The sequence below is a fragment of the Coloeus monedula genome (genome assembly GCF_965178545.1).
Source record: "Coloeus monedula genome assembly, chromosome: 6".
In the NCBI taxonomy this organism is placed as follows: Eukaryota; Metazoa; Chordata; class Aves; order Passeriformes; family Corvidae; genus Coloeus; species Coloeus monedula.
The window spans coordinates 13,359,250-13,380,325 of record NC_138786.1 but is presented as its reverse complement, the minus strand read 5'-3'; the positions used below and the strand labels follow the sequence as shown (position 1 = coordinate 13,380,325).

Below are 21,076 nucleotides of genomic sequence, written 5' to 3'. Positions count from 1 at the left end.
CCTGGTGTTTTGGCTGCCTCCACACAATTTTTCTTTTTTTTTTTAATTTAAGTAAAATACAATGGAAGAGAAAACTGCACAAAGATCCCAGGCCACACAGACAGTGATCACCATTTGGAATGCAACCCCGGTGACCAGCTAACCATAAATGACACTGGCCTACAGTCCAAAAAATGCCCTAAGAATATGGGCTGCCAGACTCTTACAGCCAAGCCAATTTATCATAAGTGTGCAGAAATGAAGATAGTCAATCTTTCTAAGCCTTGTATTCAAGGGTTTGGGGGTGAAGAGGAGGGGAAAGTAGCGTTCAAAATTGGGAAGGTTCGGCAATTTGCTTGGTTGTCTTTTTTCCTTCATGCTTTTAATATGGATTAAATTCTTCTAAAATCATTTTAAAATCCTAGTATTCAAACATTTAAATTATATTGACTTTTTAAGCTTCACACAAACTGAGGAACGTGTATTCTGTATTAACCTTGACATTTTAACAAGTCTGGCCTTCAGCTATGTACTATAATTCTAGTTTGTTAAAATCTAAGTTTATTCATGTGTTTGCCTATGTAACAAACCCACGGAAAAATAAAGACACAAACATTTCTGGTTTAACCTGTTGGTCACAGTGTGATTTTTCCCTAAAGAAAACCCAGCCATAGCTAGCCATGAGGCAATACCCATACTAACAACACACATCAATATTAAGCCAGTTAGTGTAAATTCGCTTACAGTTTTTAAGCGAAATCCAGAAGATATGATGATTTTCTGAGATAAGACACACACTGCTTTCAACACTAACTGGTTTATATTAGCAGCTAGGTAACCACTGGAAGTAACTGAATTTTAATGAACCCTGAAAAAAAGGATTTAGGAAAACAATCCCTTGCTTTAGAGGTTAAGCCTCAGGTAACATTAATTTTGAAAACTATGTTTTAATATGCAACATACGAAAATACTTCAGATTAATTGCTGGAAAGGGTGGTGATACCCAAACTGTTGGTGAAACTTGCAGAGCACTTAATTTTGGCAACTAGGGAAGGTCATTTTCATACAGATCACAAAAACGTGATTGTACATTTTTGAGAACCAAGCACAGCTACAATGTTCTTCACAGAAGCAGCGTGGAAAGTTTAAATAAATTGAAAAATTATCCCAAGCAGCGCTTCGCAAATTCTCTTGAGCGCCGTGGCCGCAGTCGCAAGCGAAGGGCTTGAGATGGAGCCAGTCTTTCCCTTTGTAGCTGGCGAGTTCAGCTTGCAACACTATCAAAAATAAAAGAACTGTAAGCTAATTGCTGGCAAGTATGACGCAAGCGGTTTCCTAGGTAACAGCCCAAGTTGCTGAAGTGCCTGATCCAGCATTTCCTCATCTGTTTGCACTCACACCAGCAGTCTGACAATGTAGTCACTGCATCCTGTTTCACTCAGCAGCCAGCGAAACGCTCGGCTTAACCCTTGAGTTACATCTTTCCAGTTAGCCCAGCTTAGCTCAAACTTAACTTTTTACAGCTAGGCTTTGCGCAGGCGTTTGCATGTTCTCACACCTTGGCAGCAGCTGTCTACACTGCCTTTTCTATTTTTAATTGAGAAGGAAAGGATGAGAAAGAAAACTATTTTAAAATTTAAAATTTTAAAAATACATGCATCTTTTAATTTGTATTTGCGCTACTGTAAATACCATTTCGGCCACAAATTAAATTTTAAAAGATTGGTTGCCTGCAAACTTTACATAAAACAATGATTTAAATGTATTTCTGATCTTAACTTTATAGCCACAGAATTTTCCTGATTTTATACTATTCTTAAAGTAAATTAAATACAAATATCATCTATCAAACAGTTTCTCATTCAATTCAAACAGATGCAGACTCATTTATAAGTAGCTGTAGACTCATTTATAAGTAGCAAACATATTTTAAAAATGTATCGGAAAATGGTGAAGACGCCAAGGAATAAAAATTAAAAATAAAAAAAAAAACACATTTTGATCTAAAAAAATGTAGAGAGCATGGATCTCATCAGTGAGCAGGGAAACTGCATATTCCACAGGAAAAAAAATTACAAAGAAGAACAAATGCTGGTCTTTCTGACAATATACTGAACACATGAAAAATAGATTATTTTACAGTTTACTTCTTAAATGTGAATTTGGTCATTTCAGGACATGAATAAACATGAAACAAACTATTTTCAGCACAGAGCTTTTCTGTGCTGACATCAGTGCTTATCCGGTGTAACACACGACTGTTTTTCTGTACTATGGGAATAGTTGTGGGCCACAAAGAAAGCAAAAAGGTGAGATAAAACTAACTTCTTGTTGTTGTTGTTAAAAATTCTGGGCAATTTTTCACCAAGGCAAAATGCGCAAGAAGTTTACTGGTGAAAAAGCCTCCCACCTTCACAGATTGATCCCCTCAGTGCACTTTCAAATGGGAAATCCCCCTCAAGCACTCAGAAATAGACAATGGCCGGCCAGAACAACCTGTCACAGCAGCTTCCTGACCACCAAAGAGAACTGGGTATCGAAAATGTGAAGGTGCAGGCAGGAGGCAATGGCAGCGACTTTTCAGAATTCCTTTCCCCAAAGCTTAATCACTCAGGGGCCAGTCCACATCACGCCAGAGCTGCTCTGCAAGGAGATCGAAAACGTCCTGATTTTCCACTAACTGGCACCCTCATTCTTTCTAATACACTGCGTTTCTTCAGTTTCTTGAGAAGCCCTCCTGCTCAAATCTACTATCATAATGTAATGACATTCCAAAATATAAAATACCAAGTCTCAGGCTAAAAAGCCCAGGGGTACAGAGAAAGGAGCAGCCTGAAATAAAACTCCTGAGAACAGTATGCAGGTATGCACTGTCACCTGTACTTCTGTAGAAAATAAGAAACCAAAAAGTTAACACAGCGTGATCAATGCTCTGGCTTAGTCAGCAATTAACTATTTGCTAGCATCTCTGTGGTGTTTTTCTCAAAATACAGATGTTTCCATCAGCAGGCTTTTCTACTCTATTAATATAGATTTTTCTCTGCATCACTTCTTAGCTTCTTCCCATCCAACTGCATTCCTCTTATGTTATTCCCCTATGTTACAGTACCCACATAGTTTGTAGGAAGGCAGAAGAAAAACAGAAATAAATATTTTCTTCACCCATAGACAATTTTCCCCAGCTGAATGGAAAGCCAGCCCAGGAAAAAAATAAAGGAAGTAGTCTGGTATGTGATTATGGAAATTCCAGAATGAGATCAAGAATTTTCAGGGATGAGGAGACAATGATAGGGAAAAAACCTGGGATAGCACAAGGCATGTCGAGGAACCCCAATACCCCTGTAGGGAAGAGAAGCAAACCAGCACAGGCTAGCAAGATACAAAAGATTCCCACCCTAACTCTATTCAGCAGTGGATTAGGGAGCCCTGAGAAAAGTCACGAGCCACACGATGGCTTTAGCTTATGGGATTCAAGGTTCAGACAAGCTCTCCAAAACTAAAACATAAAATGGTCGCCAAGGATATCTTTGATAAAATGAGATTTTAGGTGACTGGACTAGAAGCAGGTGGAAGAACATGCACAAACAAGTTCCGTCAGAGGGCACTAAAAGATATTTATATATAAAGATGAACAAAAGCCTCCACAAGGATTAGAAATCTATCCACATACTACTGACTTAGTACTTTTAAAATACTCAGAATTGTTGTCTGCCTTATAACAATCCACTGATTATGGAATCCTCCATCATAATATAGTTTTCTTCAGCTCTGTCTCCAGCTACGCTCTGGGATACAGGAATAAAAATACAACTCTGGCCACCAAGGTAGGTGACATCCCAAAAGAGAGAGGCAGGGAACTCACCATTCTTTTTAACTCTGGCTTTTCTTGGCTTACCTTTCTTACCGAAATCTGCAGGGGTACCACTGCAGAATATCTCAGAGAGTGAATCAGAGCTGGTGGGAAGAACAGGACAGACCTGGGACACAGCAGGGAATCTAACAGATATGCTGAACCAAAGTATTAACTCAGATATAGAAATAAATTCAACATTTCCTTAAAAAGAAAAAAAAAGTTCTGCAGAAGTCCAGTTAAATGTGCTTGCCTTATGGAGGTAAATAAAGCTCAAGGTATCAGGACAAAATATTCCTCTGCTCCTAATGATCCTGTTACAAGCCAAGCTGTACTCAGAATGAAGTACCTCGATTACATTCAACATCAGTATTATAAAGATCAGGCAAAGCTTTCCTGTAGCTCTCAAACACTGCAGGAAGGTACAATGACAAATACAAATCCTCTGATTCTTTCCCTCCATTTTTAACGCTGAAGTGAAGGGAGGAAGATGTTCAGTATTTATTTTCTGAGGCACAGCTCATTCCATGTTATCATTAGTGAGCCAGCTCCTCTTGCTGCAACTGCAGTCCTTGAGTCAATACTACTCCTATTTCTCCCTCCTCACTTGCTTACAATAGAAGAGAGCAAGGCAAAACAAACAAGATACCTAAAGGTTTAGTATTCTTAAAAAAACACACATACACAAAAACACCAAACCCCAAACCGATCTAGAAAACCTCTGTCCCCTCCATCCAGGAAATAAACAAACAGGGGATTTTTTTGAGTTTTGAACCTCCTGAAGACATGCAGATTCTCTTTGGGCAGCAAAGAATAAGCTCCCGGCTACCAAAGCCCACATCTTAAGATCTCAGATCTCACAAACAAATTTGCAGCTGCACTTCAGGAGAATGAAGCAGATCAGTGAGCACCTTGCATCTAACCTGCAGAGCTAAAAAAGCAAAATGAACAAAGAACTTTACCATATAATGTAGTATCAAGTTAAAAGAAGGTCTGTGTGACTGTAAAAAATAAGTGTATGCAGCATCTTGAATGTAGCTGAATTGTGTATAACTTTTCAACAATGGAGAGTTACAAGTAACATATTCTAGAAACATTTTAATGCTGTAAGTGGGAAAAAAAAATTTAACTCTTCTGTGATACAAGTTGTACGTTAGCAAATGTTCTGTAATTTTTTGAACAATAATTTGATTGCTATGTTTCTAAAAAGATAAAGTATTTTGAGTCAGAACATTTTCATATCTCTGCTGAAGCAGACAATTGTAATTTTGGACCAAATTATGGTACTGATCTTGTAACAAAGAAAGAGAAAGATCACTCTGGTAGAAAGAAGTACTAAAATTATTGTAAATAAAGAAAAGGTAAAGACAAAGAAAAAGAAAGAAAAATTATATTTCAAAAAAAAAGACCATAAAATAAGCAATTTACTTTTGAACATTAATTTCCTGGAAAATTATTTTTCTTGTACTTTCAAGGCCCAAATAATTAAAAATAAAGATGTGGCTTCTAAAGGCACACCAAACATATCCATCACCAGACAGGTGAAAGAAACATAGCTCTAGGAATGCATTCAAGACTGTTAACACTTGCTAAAGTTATAAATTACATTAAGGTCTGTGAATTTTTAAACAAGTAAGGACTATAATCTCAATCCTTAAACACTGCAAAACACATGTTCTTTTCCACTTGAAAGCTTAAGTGCTCTGCTGACTCTAGGGAGCTTCCTACTAGAACAAGTGTTAAGGCAAGCATGGAAGACTTACAAATCTTTAGCAAGGAGATTTTAACAGTCTCATAAAAGACAAATTACATGAGACTAAATATACCTTTAGAGGTCCATTATTGAAACTGTACTGACTTGTGCAGATACATGAAATGGCATCTCTTTATTACACGAAACACAGTTTAAATATTTTCTGAAGTTGTAAGACACTTTCCTAAACAAGACATCAATTTCATGTTTAGAGGTGTAATATCAGATTCTAAATTAATTTGTCCTGAAATTTTGTGCTGAATAATGAGTTGTGAAAATCTTACATGGAAGCACTGAGTTTTCTCAGTTTTAACAACACAGTTTGAAGCTTAGGGTCTCTCATCTAGTTTTGATTTTTACTCTTCATAAAAAATTCTCACCCATCAGACATGGAATAAAGTACTGGTTTTTTCATCAGACCACTCTGCAGATGTCTCTGACATGACAGTCATTGTCTCAGAGGATTTGAAAACACAGACCACACTTAAAGCTATAGCCAGCATTGCATCTGCCTCTTCTCATCTACTCCCATTTTCTTATTTTCACCTTGACATCACAGACAATCAATTGCAAACTTATTATTTTCAAACTTTTTGGAAATTCTTTGACATCTAATGAACAGGCTGCCAGTAATGAAAAATAAATAAATTAACAGCAGTGACAAAAAAAGACTGGTCATTAACACAAAAGCTGTTCCAAACTCTTCTTTCTTAATCAAACTTGTTCAAGCAGAGACTCCAAATAGAAGGAAAAATTAGCCTTTCAATAGTATCAAGCTATGGAAATATTCTGCTTTGCTGAATAAAAACTAGCAAGAAAAGCTGATATAAATTCTAATTAATGCTTCCTACAACTGCCTAAAAATAAGTTAACAGATACTTATAATCAAAATACTTTCAAGTGTGCTTTGCTGTAACAGCAAAAAGCTGTTCTTCAAATCACAGTAATAACTAATTTTAACTTCAGACAGACCTACTACATTTCTTTAATCATTGGAAAGATCCTAAGTAACAAGTCACAGCTTTTTTACTATTTAAACAAAAAAAAAAAAAAAAAAAGAAAGAAAAACTAGAAGATGCCTAAACATCTGTGTGAATAATCTATGGAAATTCTCTCATTGCAACGTTTGTTTGAAATTTGCTTTGTAAGTGTGTTCCAGTCATCCCCAGAAGGATACTCTGCTGCGCCAAAAACGCAGTTAGCTGAAACAAGGACAGAAGGAGGATGCATGCAAGGTGGACAAGACAAGCCTGTGTATTTTAGTTAAAATATGAAATCTAATGCTCTATCCTATGCTAACATGTTAGGAATAATCATATCATCGTTAACAATTTATTTACATCTGCGTCTCAGTGCCCTTTTGTATGGACAATCTCAATGGAAACAGGAAAACCTAGACCAATATTCATCTTTCCCTGAGCAAAATAAAGTCTGCTTCTTGCAGATCCAACTGGCCAAGAGGAAAACTGTGCTAGCGTGCCTTTACTCCTTCCAACCTGAGCCAATTCCTTCAGGGCAGTCGCTGCCAGAGCAGATGGTGTTTCACAGGCACAGCAGGATCTAAACTTTTTCAGCCTGCTAATCACACCTTCAGGTTTCAACACAAATTTCCCTCCCTGTCTACTCACACATCTGAACGTAAGAGCTTTTATCTACAGAAATGCAGTTTAAATTAATTGAAATTTAATTTCATACTATGTAACGAGGCTAATTCCAAGGGAGGGAGAATGTGCAGGAAACTACAGAATTGCAAGAGCAGGTATGGAAGAGCCTATAAGTGTATTTACACATTACACTGTCCAGGTGGCAAATCAAATGAAATGAAGGCCACTATGAACACTAATCAACACAAGAATCACTTAGGGTTCTCTCAAAACACATTCCTTTTAATTTTTTTAAGTTAGCATCATTAAACCACACATGACACTGGCTTTTCTTAACTACTTATGATGTCCGATGAATACAGAGACCTATCCCTGCCTCGGAGAAGGCTCACAAAAAGTCAGCTCACTAGTGGAGGTACAAGCCCAGCTAGGAGGCCACCCATGCCTGTAGAGCACACACGATGTGAGGCTCCTTGGCCACCACACAGCCCTCACACAGTAGATAATGAGGTGTCTGAGGGTCACTGTTTAGCAGACATCAAGTGTTGAAAAACAGGAGGTGTATCAGCAACTTCTGTGAAAGGATGGAAACTATTCGGGACAGCCAGAAAGTACTAGAAGACCTCACTGATACTTGTCCTTTATGAATCCTGTACTTCTTAAATTAGTAACTTTAGAGTACTTAGAAATTCAGAATTCTTTTAAGAGACTCTACCAGGCAGAAAGAACAAAATTATATTCCTGGAGTGGCAAACAGCTATCACACAACAATACTTAGGAGGAAAAAATAAATAAAGTCAACCCCCTAAAAATATGTTGTGATTGAACACGTAATATCAGTTGTCTAAGAAAAATAAAAAGACGCTAAGTGAAAACACTGGCCTTTAGTTTTAGGTCACAGCAGAAAAAAAGTCATGCAGACATTAAATCTAGTATAAGAATGTCTCTTTTTTTTTACCCTTTGATTTAGATCCTATCTTGTTAAAGGGGGTTAATTAATCAAAAACAAATGAAGCGTGACCAGTAATGAAGGATAAAGAGACACCCCAATACCATAGTGACTATGCAGGGGGTCATAACTAAGTTGTTATTTCAATAAAACTGATAAAATTTCCCTCTGGTAACTTCAACTTTCACACACTTTTAGAAAAGTTCATTCTGTATTAAGTGCTTTGCTAACATAACTGTCTTGACAATAGACATTAACAGGCAGGTGTGACACAGGCTTTCTGTATCACCACCCCTCAGAGGTACAGTTCCTTTGGGGTAGGGGAGCAGCATATGCTTTGGGCATAATGAATGAACTCTCCCCAGATTAAACCCCATTCATATTTCCCACTTACCATCATCAGCATGGATATAGCTAAACCAACATACCTGTAACTCTAATTCACACCAAAAAACCTGGGATGTTCCTCATAAAAAGAGGGAAGATCTCTCAAAATCAAATCCAAAGCACTCAAATACAGTCTCATATGGTACATTTTCTATGGCATCTTGAATAACTTAAAAATAGCAAATTATTTAAGGAAAATACAATTTTCATATTCCATAAAAAAACCTTTTATTTATCAGATGAACAACAAACTAAACATTTGCTGCAATGTCAAACCCTTTGCCACCTGGTGTTCTTCAGTTCATGGTTTGGTCCTTCTTTCACCCAGGGAACAGACAGCAAACATGCCTTTAACTTAGTGAAGGTATTTGGGTTTTCATAAAGGGACATTAGGGTTGGCAATTCAATACTGGGTAACAAAACTTGTCAACATTATCATTTCATCAGTCACTGAATTGAAAATATGCCAGGGTTTTTCACTGCCTCCTGTACAAAGTGAAGTGAACACTGGTGGTCACAAATGTTCTGCATAACAGCACTGCTTTTCATAAATATTGAACTATCAAACAAATAGAGGGTTATAAAAAAGCTACTTGGGTATCTGTGCCCTGGTCTGTCCCTCTCCCAATAAATTTGCACTTGTTTCAAAGGAACATGCTACATACAAAAGCTCTGTGTGAAAAACTAAGCACATCAAAACTTACTCCTGGTCACCAGCTGCCTGTATTTATATGAATGATGCCCTTCCTCACAGCTGTATGATCCATTTTCAAATATAAAACTGCTCTGGAAGCTGACATTTTGTTTCAGCAGTCATGCCTTGTTATGGCCCTTCTAGTTCCTAGAACAGTTTGTTTTGCCACACTCATCAATAAGACCATTCACTTAACTGGTCTTCCGTAAGCACAGAGTTCCCTGACCTATTTCTCTCACACTTCCCTTCCCCACATATCATCATCTGCCAGTTTACTTGTTACCCTGTGAACTCTCATTTATTAACATCCATGGCTCCTGTCTGTTTTGAAGGCTCTGGTACAATTTTACTGCCACTGGATCCTTAAAGTTATTGATACTTTTCATGCTTCAGTAACAATCACTCAGACATTGCACAGTCTGCCCTGACCAATCCAAGCCCTAGCTTTAACCTTAAATTTTCGTTTCTGCTATTGAGTTGCAGGAAAGTCCCCTTTTTTTTCTTCTCACCATTACAGTTTATTCTGTTGTATCGTTGCATCTTGTTAAGCATTGTTTTAAGCCACTGGAAAAGAAATGTTGAAATTCAACATTTCTTTCCACTCTCTTTTATTCTCATCTTCAACTATTCTTTCAGCTTGCTCTCCACATAGTTTTATCCTGGAAAAATCAGTGAGATTCCAGCAAAATATTCTATGTCTGTAGCCTCCTGTGGTCTGCCCACTCTTGTCACTTGGCAGACAAAAGTTTCTCATCTCTTTTCCTCCAGAATTTTTTACACCAGCAACAGAACAGACTACATCCCCTGACTTCTCTGCCTGTAATCCCTAATCTTTTCACAAAAGTACAGTACTTACTCTTTCCCATCTTCAGCAATTGGTATCATCTAATAGTTGTATTTGGCTTTGTTCAGTGATTTATTCTGAGGGTGGTAAGGCTGCAAGAAGTTTTCATTTTAAAGTATCAGAAAAGCAAAACAGGAATAAAAAAGCTTTTTTAGAAATACAACTTTCCAATCAAATGTCACACAGGGCCCAAGCTGTAACAGACTCCTCGCCCCACCTGCATGCATCATTCTGGCATTCACTTGTGACGTGAGACACTGTCATGGGGATTCTGAGAGTTCAGCTCACACTGCAGACTTGCCCTGTGTCAAGGCATATTCCACAGGCTTTCTTCACTTCCCATTCATGTTTTTTTCATAAAATTTGCTGTGGTTTCATCTTCTAAGGCCAATATACTACAACCGGTTCCATTGCTCAAGTTCAACTATTAGAAGAGTACTATCAGACATGTACCTGCACAGATATACATTGTGTGAAAAGATGAGACCTTTTCTCAGGAAAATATACCCAATTTCTTGCAATTCTCTTTCCTTTCATATTTAACCTCCCAGAATACACTGTTCACAAACCCCAGCATGGAGGCTGCCCCCTCTTTTTCATTCTAGAGACTCTCCTGGGCACCTTTTGTTTCTCATCGCTGCAAGTTTCTTTCATAAATTTAAAACATCTTCCTGGTTCAAACTGAATATTAGTACTTCATGCTATTTATTCTGCTATTTTTCTTCAATACAGTCAATTATGCACTTGTTGGAACCATCTCTCACAGTTTCTTTCTTTTCTTTCCTACTGGTGCTCTGTGACATGCTGCCCTCACCTTCCAACAAATTTCTCCAACATTTCCACAGCAGAGGTCTTTGATCTCCTTCCTTTCTCCATTTATATTTTCTTTCCAGGAAAACACACCTGAAGCAACAGTCAACCTCCTCTGCTACATAGACAACTCAGAGACTTGCCTGCTTTTACTTATGCAGAATATAAACTGCCACCAAGCCTTGGGTATCTAAAAGCCAGCTTAAGGTAAACTTAGCTAACGGAGTTCTTAAGTGCACTCAGTCTCCCTAAAACCCTTCTTTGTCATTCTCGGTGATGGTCCTAGGAGTAACTTTGCCAGAGGACACCATCTTAAACTCTGACCCCTCTATGGGCAAACCATGCTTCAATCATCCTTTCCTTGTGGCATAACACTACAAGAGAGAAAGACCGAGAGAGTGAAAGAGAGAAAGACCAAGAGCCTTCTCATTTCAAATTTCAACTAGCTCAAAATATTTTGTCGGAGAGAACCAGCCAGAAACAAGAGAATCCTACCCATCCAAAATATGGTTGCAGAAACAGTTTTCTAAGTCTGTTGCTTTCACCACGTAATCCTTCCCTTTGCACATTCCTCACATTCAGCTGCATCCCATTCGAATTGATTCCATTCACAGCTCAACACACACTGCTACCTTGATTTTTTTTCCCCATAGGACAAACCCCAGAGACAGGAAGACTCTGTGAGCAACAGAAACACATCTTGCCATGCAGGTACAGCTGTGGTAACAGTCACTGGAATCGTGAGGGGGAAACTTCAAATAGCAAAGAGCTGGTTTGTCAAATACACAGCAAGGAGAATTATATTTTGTTACTGGCTGCACTCAAGAGGTAAATGTTCACATGTTTCTGGGCTGCAAACAGTGTCTGAGCATACCAATTTTAAGACACTCTAAAATACACATTAACAGACAGCTTCTGCACTAGGAAGTTTATACCCTGAAAACTTAAGGACAAAGTGTAATTTGTTTCACAAATAGGTAACAGACACAGATGTCAATTTCATGAGCAAATAAGGAACTGCATTAATTTCAAGTTACACAAATAGTTTAGACTCTTGAAATCAAGTCCTGATCTTCCTAAGGTAATACATCAAAGGTACGAGATATCTTGGAACAGCAACTGGGGAGAGGTGGTGGTCAATCCAACCCTAACCACAAGACAATTCTTCCTGTAATTAACAGAGTGCAACATGAAAGCAGTCTTTGTCCATGAAATAACCCAGCTTTCCTACATGTTTGAACTTAGTCAGATAACCAAAAAAAGTCTGTTTGCAGACTTTTTTGGTCATGTATCATGTGTATTTAATTAGGAAGGCCTATTCTTTACTCAAGGAAAAATATGAATATTCTTTCTGGGCTCTGAGAAGCTCCTATGTATGATTTCCTACACAGAGCTGTTTGCTCTCATATACATGTCCACTATTAAGTTAAAGAATAAACAAGTCTTACTACCGTATGTTTCAGGACATAGTGTTTACAAGATCTGCAATACTGATAAACACCTTTTAGATTCCCTGATTTGGCTTTCAGACAAAAAAGAAATTATAAATTAAGTGCTAAATGTGCAACAGTCAATAAAGATAAGCCCTTTGATATTAGTAGCAATAGGTAGAGCTAACAGATTAGCAACTAATTAATACATGCAGTCAAAATATGACCTACACAAAATTTGATAAACCAGTCAATACTGCAGTCTTACTGCAACTCTTCTCTAGGTCCAAGATGAATATTGAAGTAAGAATACAAACAGCCTGTTCACTGCTAAAATCATATCAATTTCTCTTGGCAGAAGTGTTAATATAGTAGAGTTCAGAAAAGGCATTACCTTTGCAAAATTTTTACCTGGAATTTTAGTCATACTGTTTCCCTCTATGTGTATTTATATATTTTGATATTGGCATTTAAGTATACTTAGATAAAAACATAAAGATATAATCTGTTGAAATTTCTTTCCTCCTACCTCAAACTATGTTGCTAAACATGTACTGCAGAGGAGACACACACAGCATGAATTTAGATATTTTGATGGCTAACGTAAATATAGGTACTCGTATAAAAAGTAAGAATAATCTAATTTTATCAACCTTCCAGCCTCGTAATTGCTGCACCTGTTGAAGTACAGAAAGCAATATCTAAATATTTGTCATGAGGATTGCTCAAATTTGCAAGCTGCTACAGGATCATGCTTAGAGGGCCTCTTTCCACGTGTACCCCAGAAAGCAATGATAGTTCCATCCAGTTTCTGTGTGTATGTGCTGCTGGTTGCACGTTCCCCCGTGTGTTAGTATTCCATCCTGCTCCCCCTCCATCCATTCACACAGACCCCTTAGAATTGTTGGCTGAAAAAAAACCCCAAACAATCAAATAAATGTAATTATTTTCTTAAGTACTTACCTAAGTACACAGAGAACACATATAACTTCAAATCAACACGGTACTGAAAATTTAAGTTCAACACTAACATTTTCTATTTTCATCAAATAATAACTAAAATCTACACAAAAGGAGATTTTTTTACAATGAGAACAATCAGGTACTCGAATAATCTCCTCAGAGAAGTGGTGGATTCCCCAACATTGAACAAGTTTAAGGTTTAGATGGATAGTGTGCTGGGCCAGCTTGTCTAGACAGTGGTTTTGCCAAGAAAGGTAGGACCAGATGATCCTTGGGATACCCTTCTGACCTGCTATTCTATATTTGACATAAATTTCTTCTACATATAAGAGATCTGTGATAGTCGCACAACATACATCTAATAGCATCACAGTAATATCTCTCATTCATCAAAGTATTTTTGTCATGGTGGACTAGCAGCACCTTCCTTGTACTGATCTTCCTAACACTGTTCATTAAACTCCTTGAAATATTAATATTGGAAAAAACCACTGTACTGCTTCATAAAGATTTGCAAAATGTGTAATCATCCCTTAAAGAAAAGTCACATAATAGATGCTCTGAAAAGCATAAAGCACATACATTCCTTCAGTTTCAAGGAAGCAATATAAAAATCTTGTACTGTTTATTCAAATAAAGTCACACATTACAGGCTTACTTTTCCCTAGCCCTGCCCAAACAATTGATGTTTTATCAGCTCTGCAATGTCTGATCTCTCTCCAAGTCAGACAGGAGATCAGAGGATTTAACCTGTGTTATCCTTGTAAAACTGCATATAAAATACATCAGAGAACATGTATCTGTGAATCTCACTTAAACTGTGCTTAGCAAAGCACAAATATTTATTGTAAAGCATAATAGATTATTAGGAAAATTAAGAACTTCATATCTCTTTGTTGTTCACATCTAGTGATAACAAAGATATCAAATTCTGGAAGTCTACCAAAGTTACATTTTATTATGAACACGTATGATTTAAGCACTGCCAATAAATTCTATGTGTTTAGTTATGGTTGACATTTATGATGTTACTTGAAGAATAATGAATGCCCTAACCTGAAATATGCACGTGCCTTTAAGAAGCGAGCTGAACGTCAAAGAAAGCTTTTAGTAACTTGCATATGAACAAATATCTTCTATCATTAGGAAGGTTAATGAAATCACATTTTCTGAGGTTTCTGTGCTACAGACAAATGTGACAGAAAAAGAGAATATTTACTATCCAGAAGGGAACAGAGAAAGTAAATTATTATATGATAGTCCCTACATATCTTAACTACTAGTACAATATTTTAATGTTTCTTTCATTGTATGCATTAGATAATCAGCAACTTACTGAATGAGTTATTTCTGAAGACTGTCACAGCACACTTGCATTTTAACATTTTATGCAGAAACAATTACTGTATTAATCACTGTAAACAATTACTGTATTAATTCTCTTGTGCAAACTGAGGGAGGAAAATGCTCAAAAACTACTCCACTGCTTCAGATTCACCTCGTACCTCCTCAGACCTAACTCACAGTCAATCACAAGACCTGCATTATAAGATAAATGTCAAAGAAAAAATAGAAAATTTCATTTGGCACCGATGAGTTTCAGCCACGACAGTAACAGACGGGGGATTCTGAAGCAACAATTACTTCGCAGAAACTGCTCACTTGCAGGTTTATTAAATACACTCCCCTCACTCTCCCCCCTACCACGGGCTGATAATCCACTTGCAGCAGTCTCGGGCCAGTTCCAACACAACTCGATGTTCCTACAGTTGACGTGCAAGTGCCCAAATAAAAACAAACTCCCCCACACGCACGGGGGTTTACGCTACAAAAAACAAGACTCATTGAAAAGTTTTCCGGGAGGTAGAAACCAACAGAGTTCCATTCAAGAAAACTGAGCGTTTCGGGCATCCCTCCAGCCCCTACTGAACAGCTCTCTCTTCAGTAAAAAGAAGTTTCTTAAAACCCATCAACCCAAAACTAACGTTAACTTAGGTGGAGCGAGGAGCAGGGGGTGAGAGAGAGGGAGAGAGAGGAGCAAACGACAGTCATCTGCAGGGCAGAAGGACAGCTGCCACTCAAACAACGCCAGCATTCGATAAATAATATCCCTCAAAACCTGGTATTTCTTAAGCACTTGGCAATGGTTTTGTCGATAGAAAGCGGGAAGAACCAGAAGTGCCGAGCAGCTTAGAAAGCTGTGGTTTCTTTCTCTCGGAAAGGCTGCCAGACGCGGAGGAGGTGGGGGGCTTCGCGAAAGAAACAAAATAACAAGGTAACTGATAGCTGAAGCTGTCTGGTTTGAGGTTTCGCTCGAATCAATAAGAACTGCTGTTTAATAATTGAGACTGCATAAAAAGCGAGCGAGCCTTCTGTTCTACGGCAAATACATTATTATGATTTAGCACCCATCAGAAATAAAGGGTTATATCGATTCTGCAGAACCGAGCTGAGAAACCCGCTAAGGGACTAACATTCTCCTCCATTCCTCTAGCAGGAGTTTGTTAGTGAGCAGACATCCAGCACAGACAGACACAGCAGTCAGGAAAAGCTATGGAGCGGCGCTCATTCCTCCAAAAGTTTCTCCTTCAAGTTTCGGAGAAACCTACCTGCTCTCTGGAAATGCAAGGCAACGAGGGTCTCCTAAACATTTTGCAGCTGCCGTAGTAGCTGGCCGAAGTTTCCCCTAAGGACACGCAGCTAGATCTCCTCCTGGGTCTGATCACAGGCACTTTTTCCTCCACGCTGGGGAGCCGTGGGTGGCGGTGATGCTGGTGGTGCGCTCCTCGGCTCTGCGCCGAGAAGATGCCGTGCTCCCCGCCACAGAGTGCCAGAAGGCAGCCTGCCACCCCGACCGTGCCGGCCAGCAGCGGGCCGAGCGCTGGGGGCAGCGCCTGGAGGCTGCTGAGTGACACCAGCCACACCAGGCTGCAGAACACCAAGACGAGGAGGCTCCGGCGCAACTTCAGGGAGCTCTGCAGCAGGGTCAGCGCTGCCACCGACACCATCACCGTCAGGAGCCTTCCTAGGAACATCTGCGGCTCCTCTTCGTGCCCCTCCGCGGGCAGCAGCCATTGCAGCGCCACGAAGTCCCCCGAGTAGCAGCACAGGGGCAGCGCCAGCAGCCACCAGCGGGTCGTGCCGCCGCCGTGCTCCCCACGCCGGCCGCCGGCCAGGTAGCAGGTGAGGAAGAAGAAGGCACAGGCGATGCTGAAGAGGGGGCTGAGGCAGCGGGACAGGCACAGCAAGGCGTGCAGTGGCCGCGGGCTCCGCCAGCTGCTCCCGTCCTGCTGGCCCCGGGCGCTGCCCCGGCCGGGAAAGGCCAGGAGGGAGAGGACAGCGGCGGCCAGGACGCCCAGGGCCAGCCGAGCCGGGGAGGAGGAGGCGGTAGGAAAGAGCAGCAAGGAGAGGAAGCTCTTCGGGGGATCCTGCCGCAGCGGGGTCGCGCAGCTCTTCACGTATCCGTTCCGCAGGCTCTCCGCGCTGCCGGGCAGCGCCGCGGGGGCGGCCGCCCCGCCGCCGTCCGGCTGCGGGCAGTGCTGCGGGGCTCTGCCGGCCCCGGGGGGGGAGGCGGCCGCCGCCGTAGCTTCTCGCTCTTCCCTCATGGTGGTCGGGGACGCGGGAGGGGGAGGACGGCGGAGAGGCGCGGGTCGCGCTAGCTGTGTCCCGGCCGCGCCTCCCGCATCCCCTCAGGACAAGGGCGCCGGGCTGAGCCGCCGCTCGTCCTCCGCGGGCAGCGGCGTCCGCGGCATGGTGGGTGAGGACGGGAAAAAGAGAGAAAAGGTAAAAGTCTGGCTCGCCCGCTCGCGTTCCTCAAACGGCTCCGCCGGCGGGCACTCGCTGCCGCCTCCCAGCGCCCAGCGGCGGCAGCGGCCGCGGCGGAGCCGGCGGGGGTGGGAGTGAGGCGGGGAACTGCCCCCGCCGCCCGCCCCCTGCTCTCCCCTCCCTGCCTCCCGCCTTCTCGCCCGCCTTCCCTGCCTCCCCCCGGGCCCTGGGAACCGCACTTCCCGCGATCTTTTTTAAAATATAAATCTGTGTGTCTGTATCTGCCCAGCCGCCCCCCGGGGCAGCGTGCGGGGATCGGGCCGGCCCCCGCCAGGCGCTGCAGGCGCGGCAAGGGACGCGTGGGGAAGCGATGGAGGGACAGGAACGCTGAGCTGGCGCGACTTTGTGCTTTATCTTGTCAATTAGCTTCGAGATGCCGCGGAAAAGTTGCTCGTACGGGCTGTAAAGCACACGCAGAGTATCGAAGTGTTTTCCCTCTGAGGAGCATCACTTTTTCCGTTTTCGGTTTTCTTTTTTTTTTTAGCACCCGAGAAGTAAGTATGGATTAGAGAAATTTTCTACCTTTTTTTTTTTTTTCAACCCTCGTTAAGTTACAGACTAGACCGCGTTGCACGACCAGGTTTATTTGCACAACTAATCCCTTTGGAATGGATCAAAATAATAATTTTGGAACGGACCGTTGGAGTGTTTAGACTGCTGTAAGGGAAAATAGGCAGCTAATGGCATATTGAGTAATGCCTTTGCTCATTCATTCTGTTTGTTTGCTTCTGGAAAAGTAACTGCTAAGCACTTCTGAAATTTATTATAATTGTGCATGTTTACCTTGTTACTTAGAACAAAGGTCCTTTGAGCCACGTTTCCACATAATATTGTACTGCTTTACTTACACTGGTTCAGAAATAAGTTCGGGTACGTCTGTGGTTGCACTTTTTGCTTTTTTATTGAAACAAGGAACTGTTGAAATTAGTTGGTGCCATGGCTTGTGATTCCCTCCCTTTTGAGCAGCCCCCGAGCAGCAGCTGGTTTGGGGAAGCTGTGGGGTGGCAGGAAGTGCTGCTGCAAGACACGGGCCTGAAAGTTGGCCATGAACAGAAACCATCAAGCATGATTCCTGACAGAAAATGCAGTATGCAAATAAAATAACTCCTGTACACAGGAAGGAAATAAGTAATGATTTATTTTTTAAAAGGCAGATCAATCTGGTGGATTTTAATACCATGGTATAGCTTCCTCTGTTAAAAATACCCCTACACTCTTTTCCCAAAAAAAAAGAAAAAAATTCTGTCCTGACTTGGTACACTTAACAAAGAGCCTGTGCCAACACATTGGTTCTAAAAAGTTTTTTGGAAAGGGAAATGTTAAGTTCCTTTGGGATTATATTCTTATATTTATTTGTATTCATATGTTAATGGTATCAACTGGACCACAATCAAGTGTACTTGTAAATGCTTTCAAGGCTGAGATACACCTTGCTATTATGCATATTCTTTATTATTCAGCTATAAATAATATGCATTCCAGAAATAATTAGCTGGTGTAGTCGTCATTAAAACACGTTTGAGTATATTCATCTGTAGCAGTGGAGACTAGAAAGTGCCTAAGGAAGACAACGGAGATAGGACGTCATATGATCCCTAAATACCATGAATGCAACCATCTGTGGCTTCAGCACTTTCTGAATCAGAAGTGGTGTCTTATTCTTGACAGTTCTTAGTAGGTTTTTAATCCACAAATTTGCTCAGTCTTTTTATTTTTTTAAGTCCATATAGGGTTTTTAGCATCTGCAGAGTAGTACAAGAAAAGGTCCTTACTCAATGCAACTTGACTATGCACTTTGTGAAATATGGTTGTTTTTTTAAAGTTTCCTATCTGTCTTAATGGATATTCTTCTCATTTTGATAGAAACAATGAACTGTTGGTCTCTCCTCTCTTCAACCCGTGATTTTATGTCTTTCCTCAGTCTTATATTTATTTTCTAAGCTGGAGAGTTTGGGCATATTTTTTTCAGATTCTTTTCATGTTACTGGGGATTTTTTTCTTTTTTTGAGCACCACTATATGCTTTTGGAGCAGAGGAGACCAGGAGTTACACCCAGTATTCAAGACACGAGCACAGTCCAAATAATGGTTTCTTTCCTTCTCTCATTTGTTTTGCTTTGCTAGGGAAGTGAGACAGCAGATAAACTAAGCATTGTTGAAAGTTGTTCTGTTGAACACTGTTTTCACAGCGTTAAGTATATAGATCCCAGGCTCTACCTTCTGATTGTTAACATCTACATCCAGTCGATAGTTTTATAGGTAAGATTAGGATTTTTTTCTGTGTTTACATTTCAGTTATCTACAGTAAATTTCACCTGCCTATGAACTCAGGATGTGAAGCTGTAAGCACATTCCCTCAGTCAGTTCTATCTTTCCTACCCTCATAACTTTGTACTAACAGTGTACTTTACCACCTTCCTATCTTTTTTCAGATTATTTATCATTAATTAGTTAGCTTTAATTTCAGTGATATGTGTGCTGAAGAAATGTATACATTCCAAAATGCAACGGGAGTATAGTTGGTCTTTAGTAATGTCTCTGTTGCCTAACAACACTCTTCCTACTACATTACAGGACCCTGTCTTGAGGAGTTTCCAATCTAATAATGAAGAATTTCAGTATAAAGAAAACTTGGTTGAGTACTTTAGTGTCCCTTGTAAACTACAAGAGCATTAACTAAATTGCTCCTTGCAACAGAATACTTTTTAGAATAAAGAAATAACTTTTCACTAGCTATTTCTTAAACAAATACAGAAAAACATACTGTTTCATTAAAATTGGAGTGAATAAATTTATTTCAGGTGAATTTATTTTTTTTTTTTCATACTCCAGTTTCACTACCAAAACAAGGTGGGTAGCTTAGTGATTGGAATCAGATTGGCTGTCTGACTATGTAACAATAATAAATACTAATATAATTAAATATTCATTTTAAATAGTGATAATTAAGATTTTCCAGGTTAAGTCTGTTTCATCAGTGACCTCCCTGTCTTTATGCTGAGGCAGCTTTCTTGTTCCTGCTTTTTATATTTTCTCCCCTGTGCTCCTGAGAGGAGGGAATGAGCCAATGCCTGGGTGGAAGTTTGGCTGCCAGCAAGGGCCAGGCCACCACAATAACAATGAATACTCAACCTGAGAGATCTGATCAAGAATCTACTGTTAGTTCTTAGTTTTTCATTGCAAAGACTGGCCCTGCTGCCAATCACTGTGTTTTAATAGAGAATTTTCATTTGTTTTGTCAAACTCAAAACCAGACCTAATTTTAAAGTGGAATTCTTCGTGGATGAGACTATGAAGAACATGGTGTTTATATCCAGAGCATACTGACAGTAAAGTAGAACAACTCGTAACTGATTTGGCAATAAAGACATTTTTTTCTTCACTAAATCTATACTAGCAAAATTCATAAGCTGGTGATATCTATCTCTACAGTGGAAAATATTTATTAACTTTATTGACAATTTAATCTATTTTGTCAAGTTTTGTTGGTTAGTTTCTATTGATCCTGAGACACATGGGGGTTCCTTTTGCTTCCTAAGTGATTAAACTTGAAAACACTTGAAATCAGATTTTGAGAAGATGGGTGTATATGACTTCGTAATTCACTTCTGAAAAACATAATGATGATGAATATTTCAGATAGAAATTATATTTAACATAAGAATATGAACCAAATGCAGTCATAAACCAGTTAATTTAAATTCTCCTAATTCAGAGGATAACTATTTTTATAGCTTTGTTTTGAGGGGTTTTTTTTCTGACTGAGGGAATGGCAAGTATTTATTTATCCAGCTACCTCCACATTTTCCACCATCGTTATTCCCAGTGATCCTTACAGTGGTAAGTGGTCAATGACCCTCACATAAGACAAACTACAGGAGTCTTACAGACTTGCCTGTTATTTGTCACAGTGGTAGGACAACTGCAACAGCATAGTGACATTTTGCTAAAAGCTCACATTTTTCCCAATAGGTTCTTATACACACAGA

The 21,076-nt window shown here is 40.0% G+C and overlaps 1 protein-coding gene across 1 annotated transcript in view; it reads right to left on the bottom strand.

Annotated features, from left to right (window-relative positions):
* Nucleotides 1-17,134, bottom strand: part of PDE3B (phosphodiesterase 3B) — an 82,952-nt gene extending 65,818 nt beyond the window's left edge. The window contains exon 1 of the mRNA XM_082283590.1: nt 15,873-17,134. Within this exon, the coding sequence (XP_082139716.1) occupies nt 15,873-16,868 (996 nt within the window). The 5' untranslated portion in view covers nt 16,869-17,134. The remainder of the gene's footprint in view (nt 1-15,872) is intronic.
* Between the last annotated feature and the right edge of the window lie 3,942 nt (nt 17,135-21,076).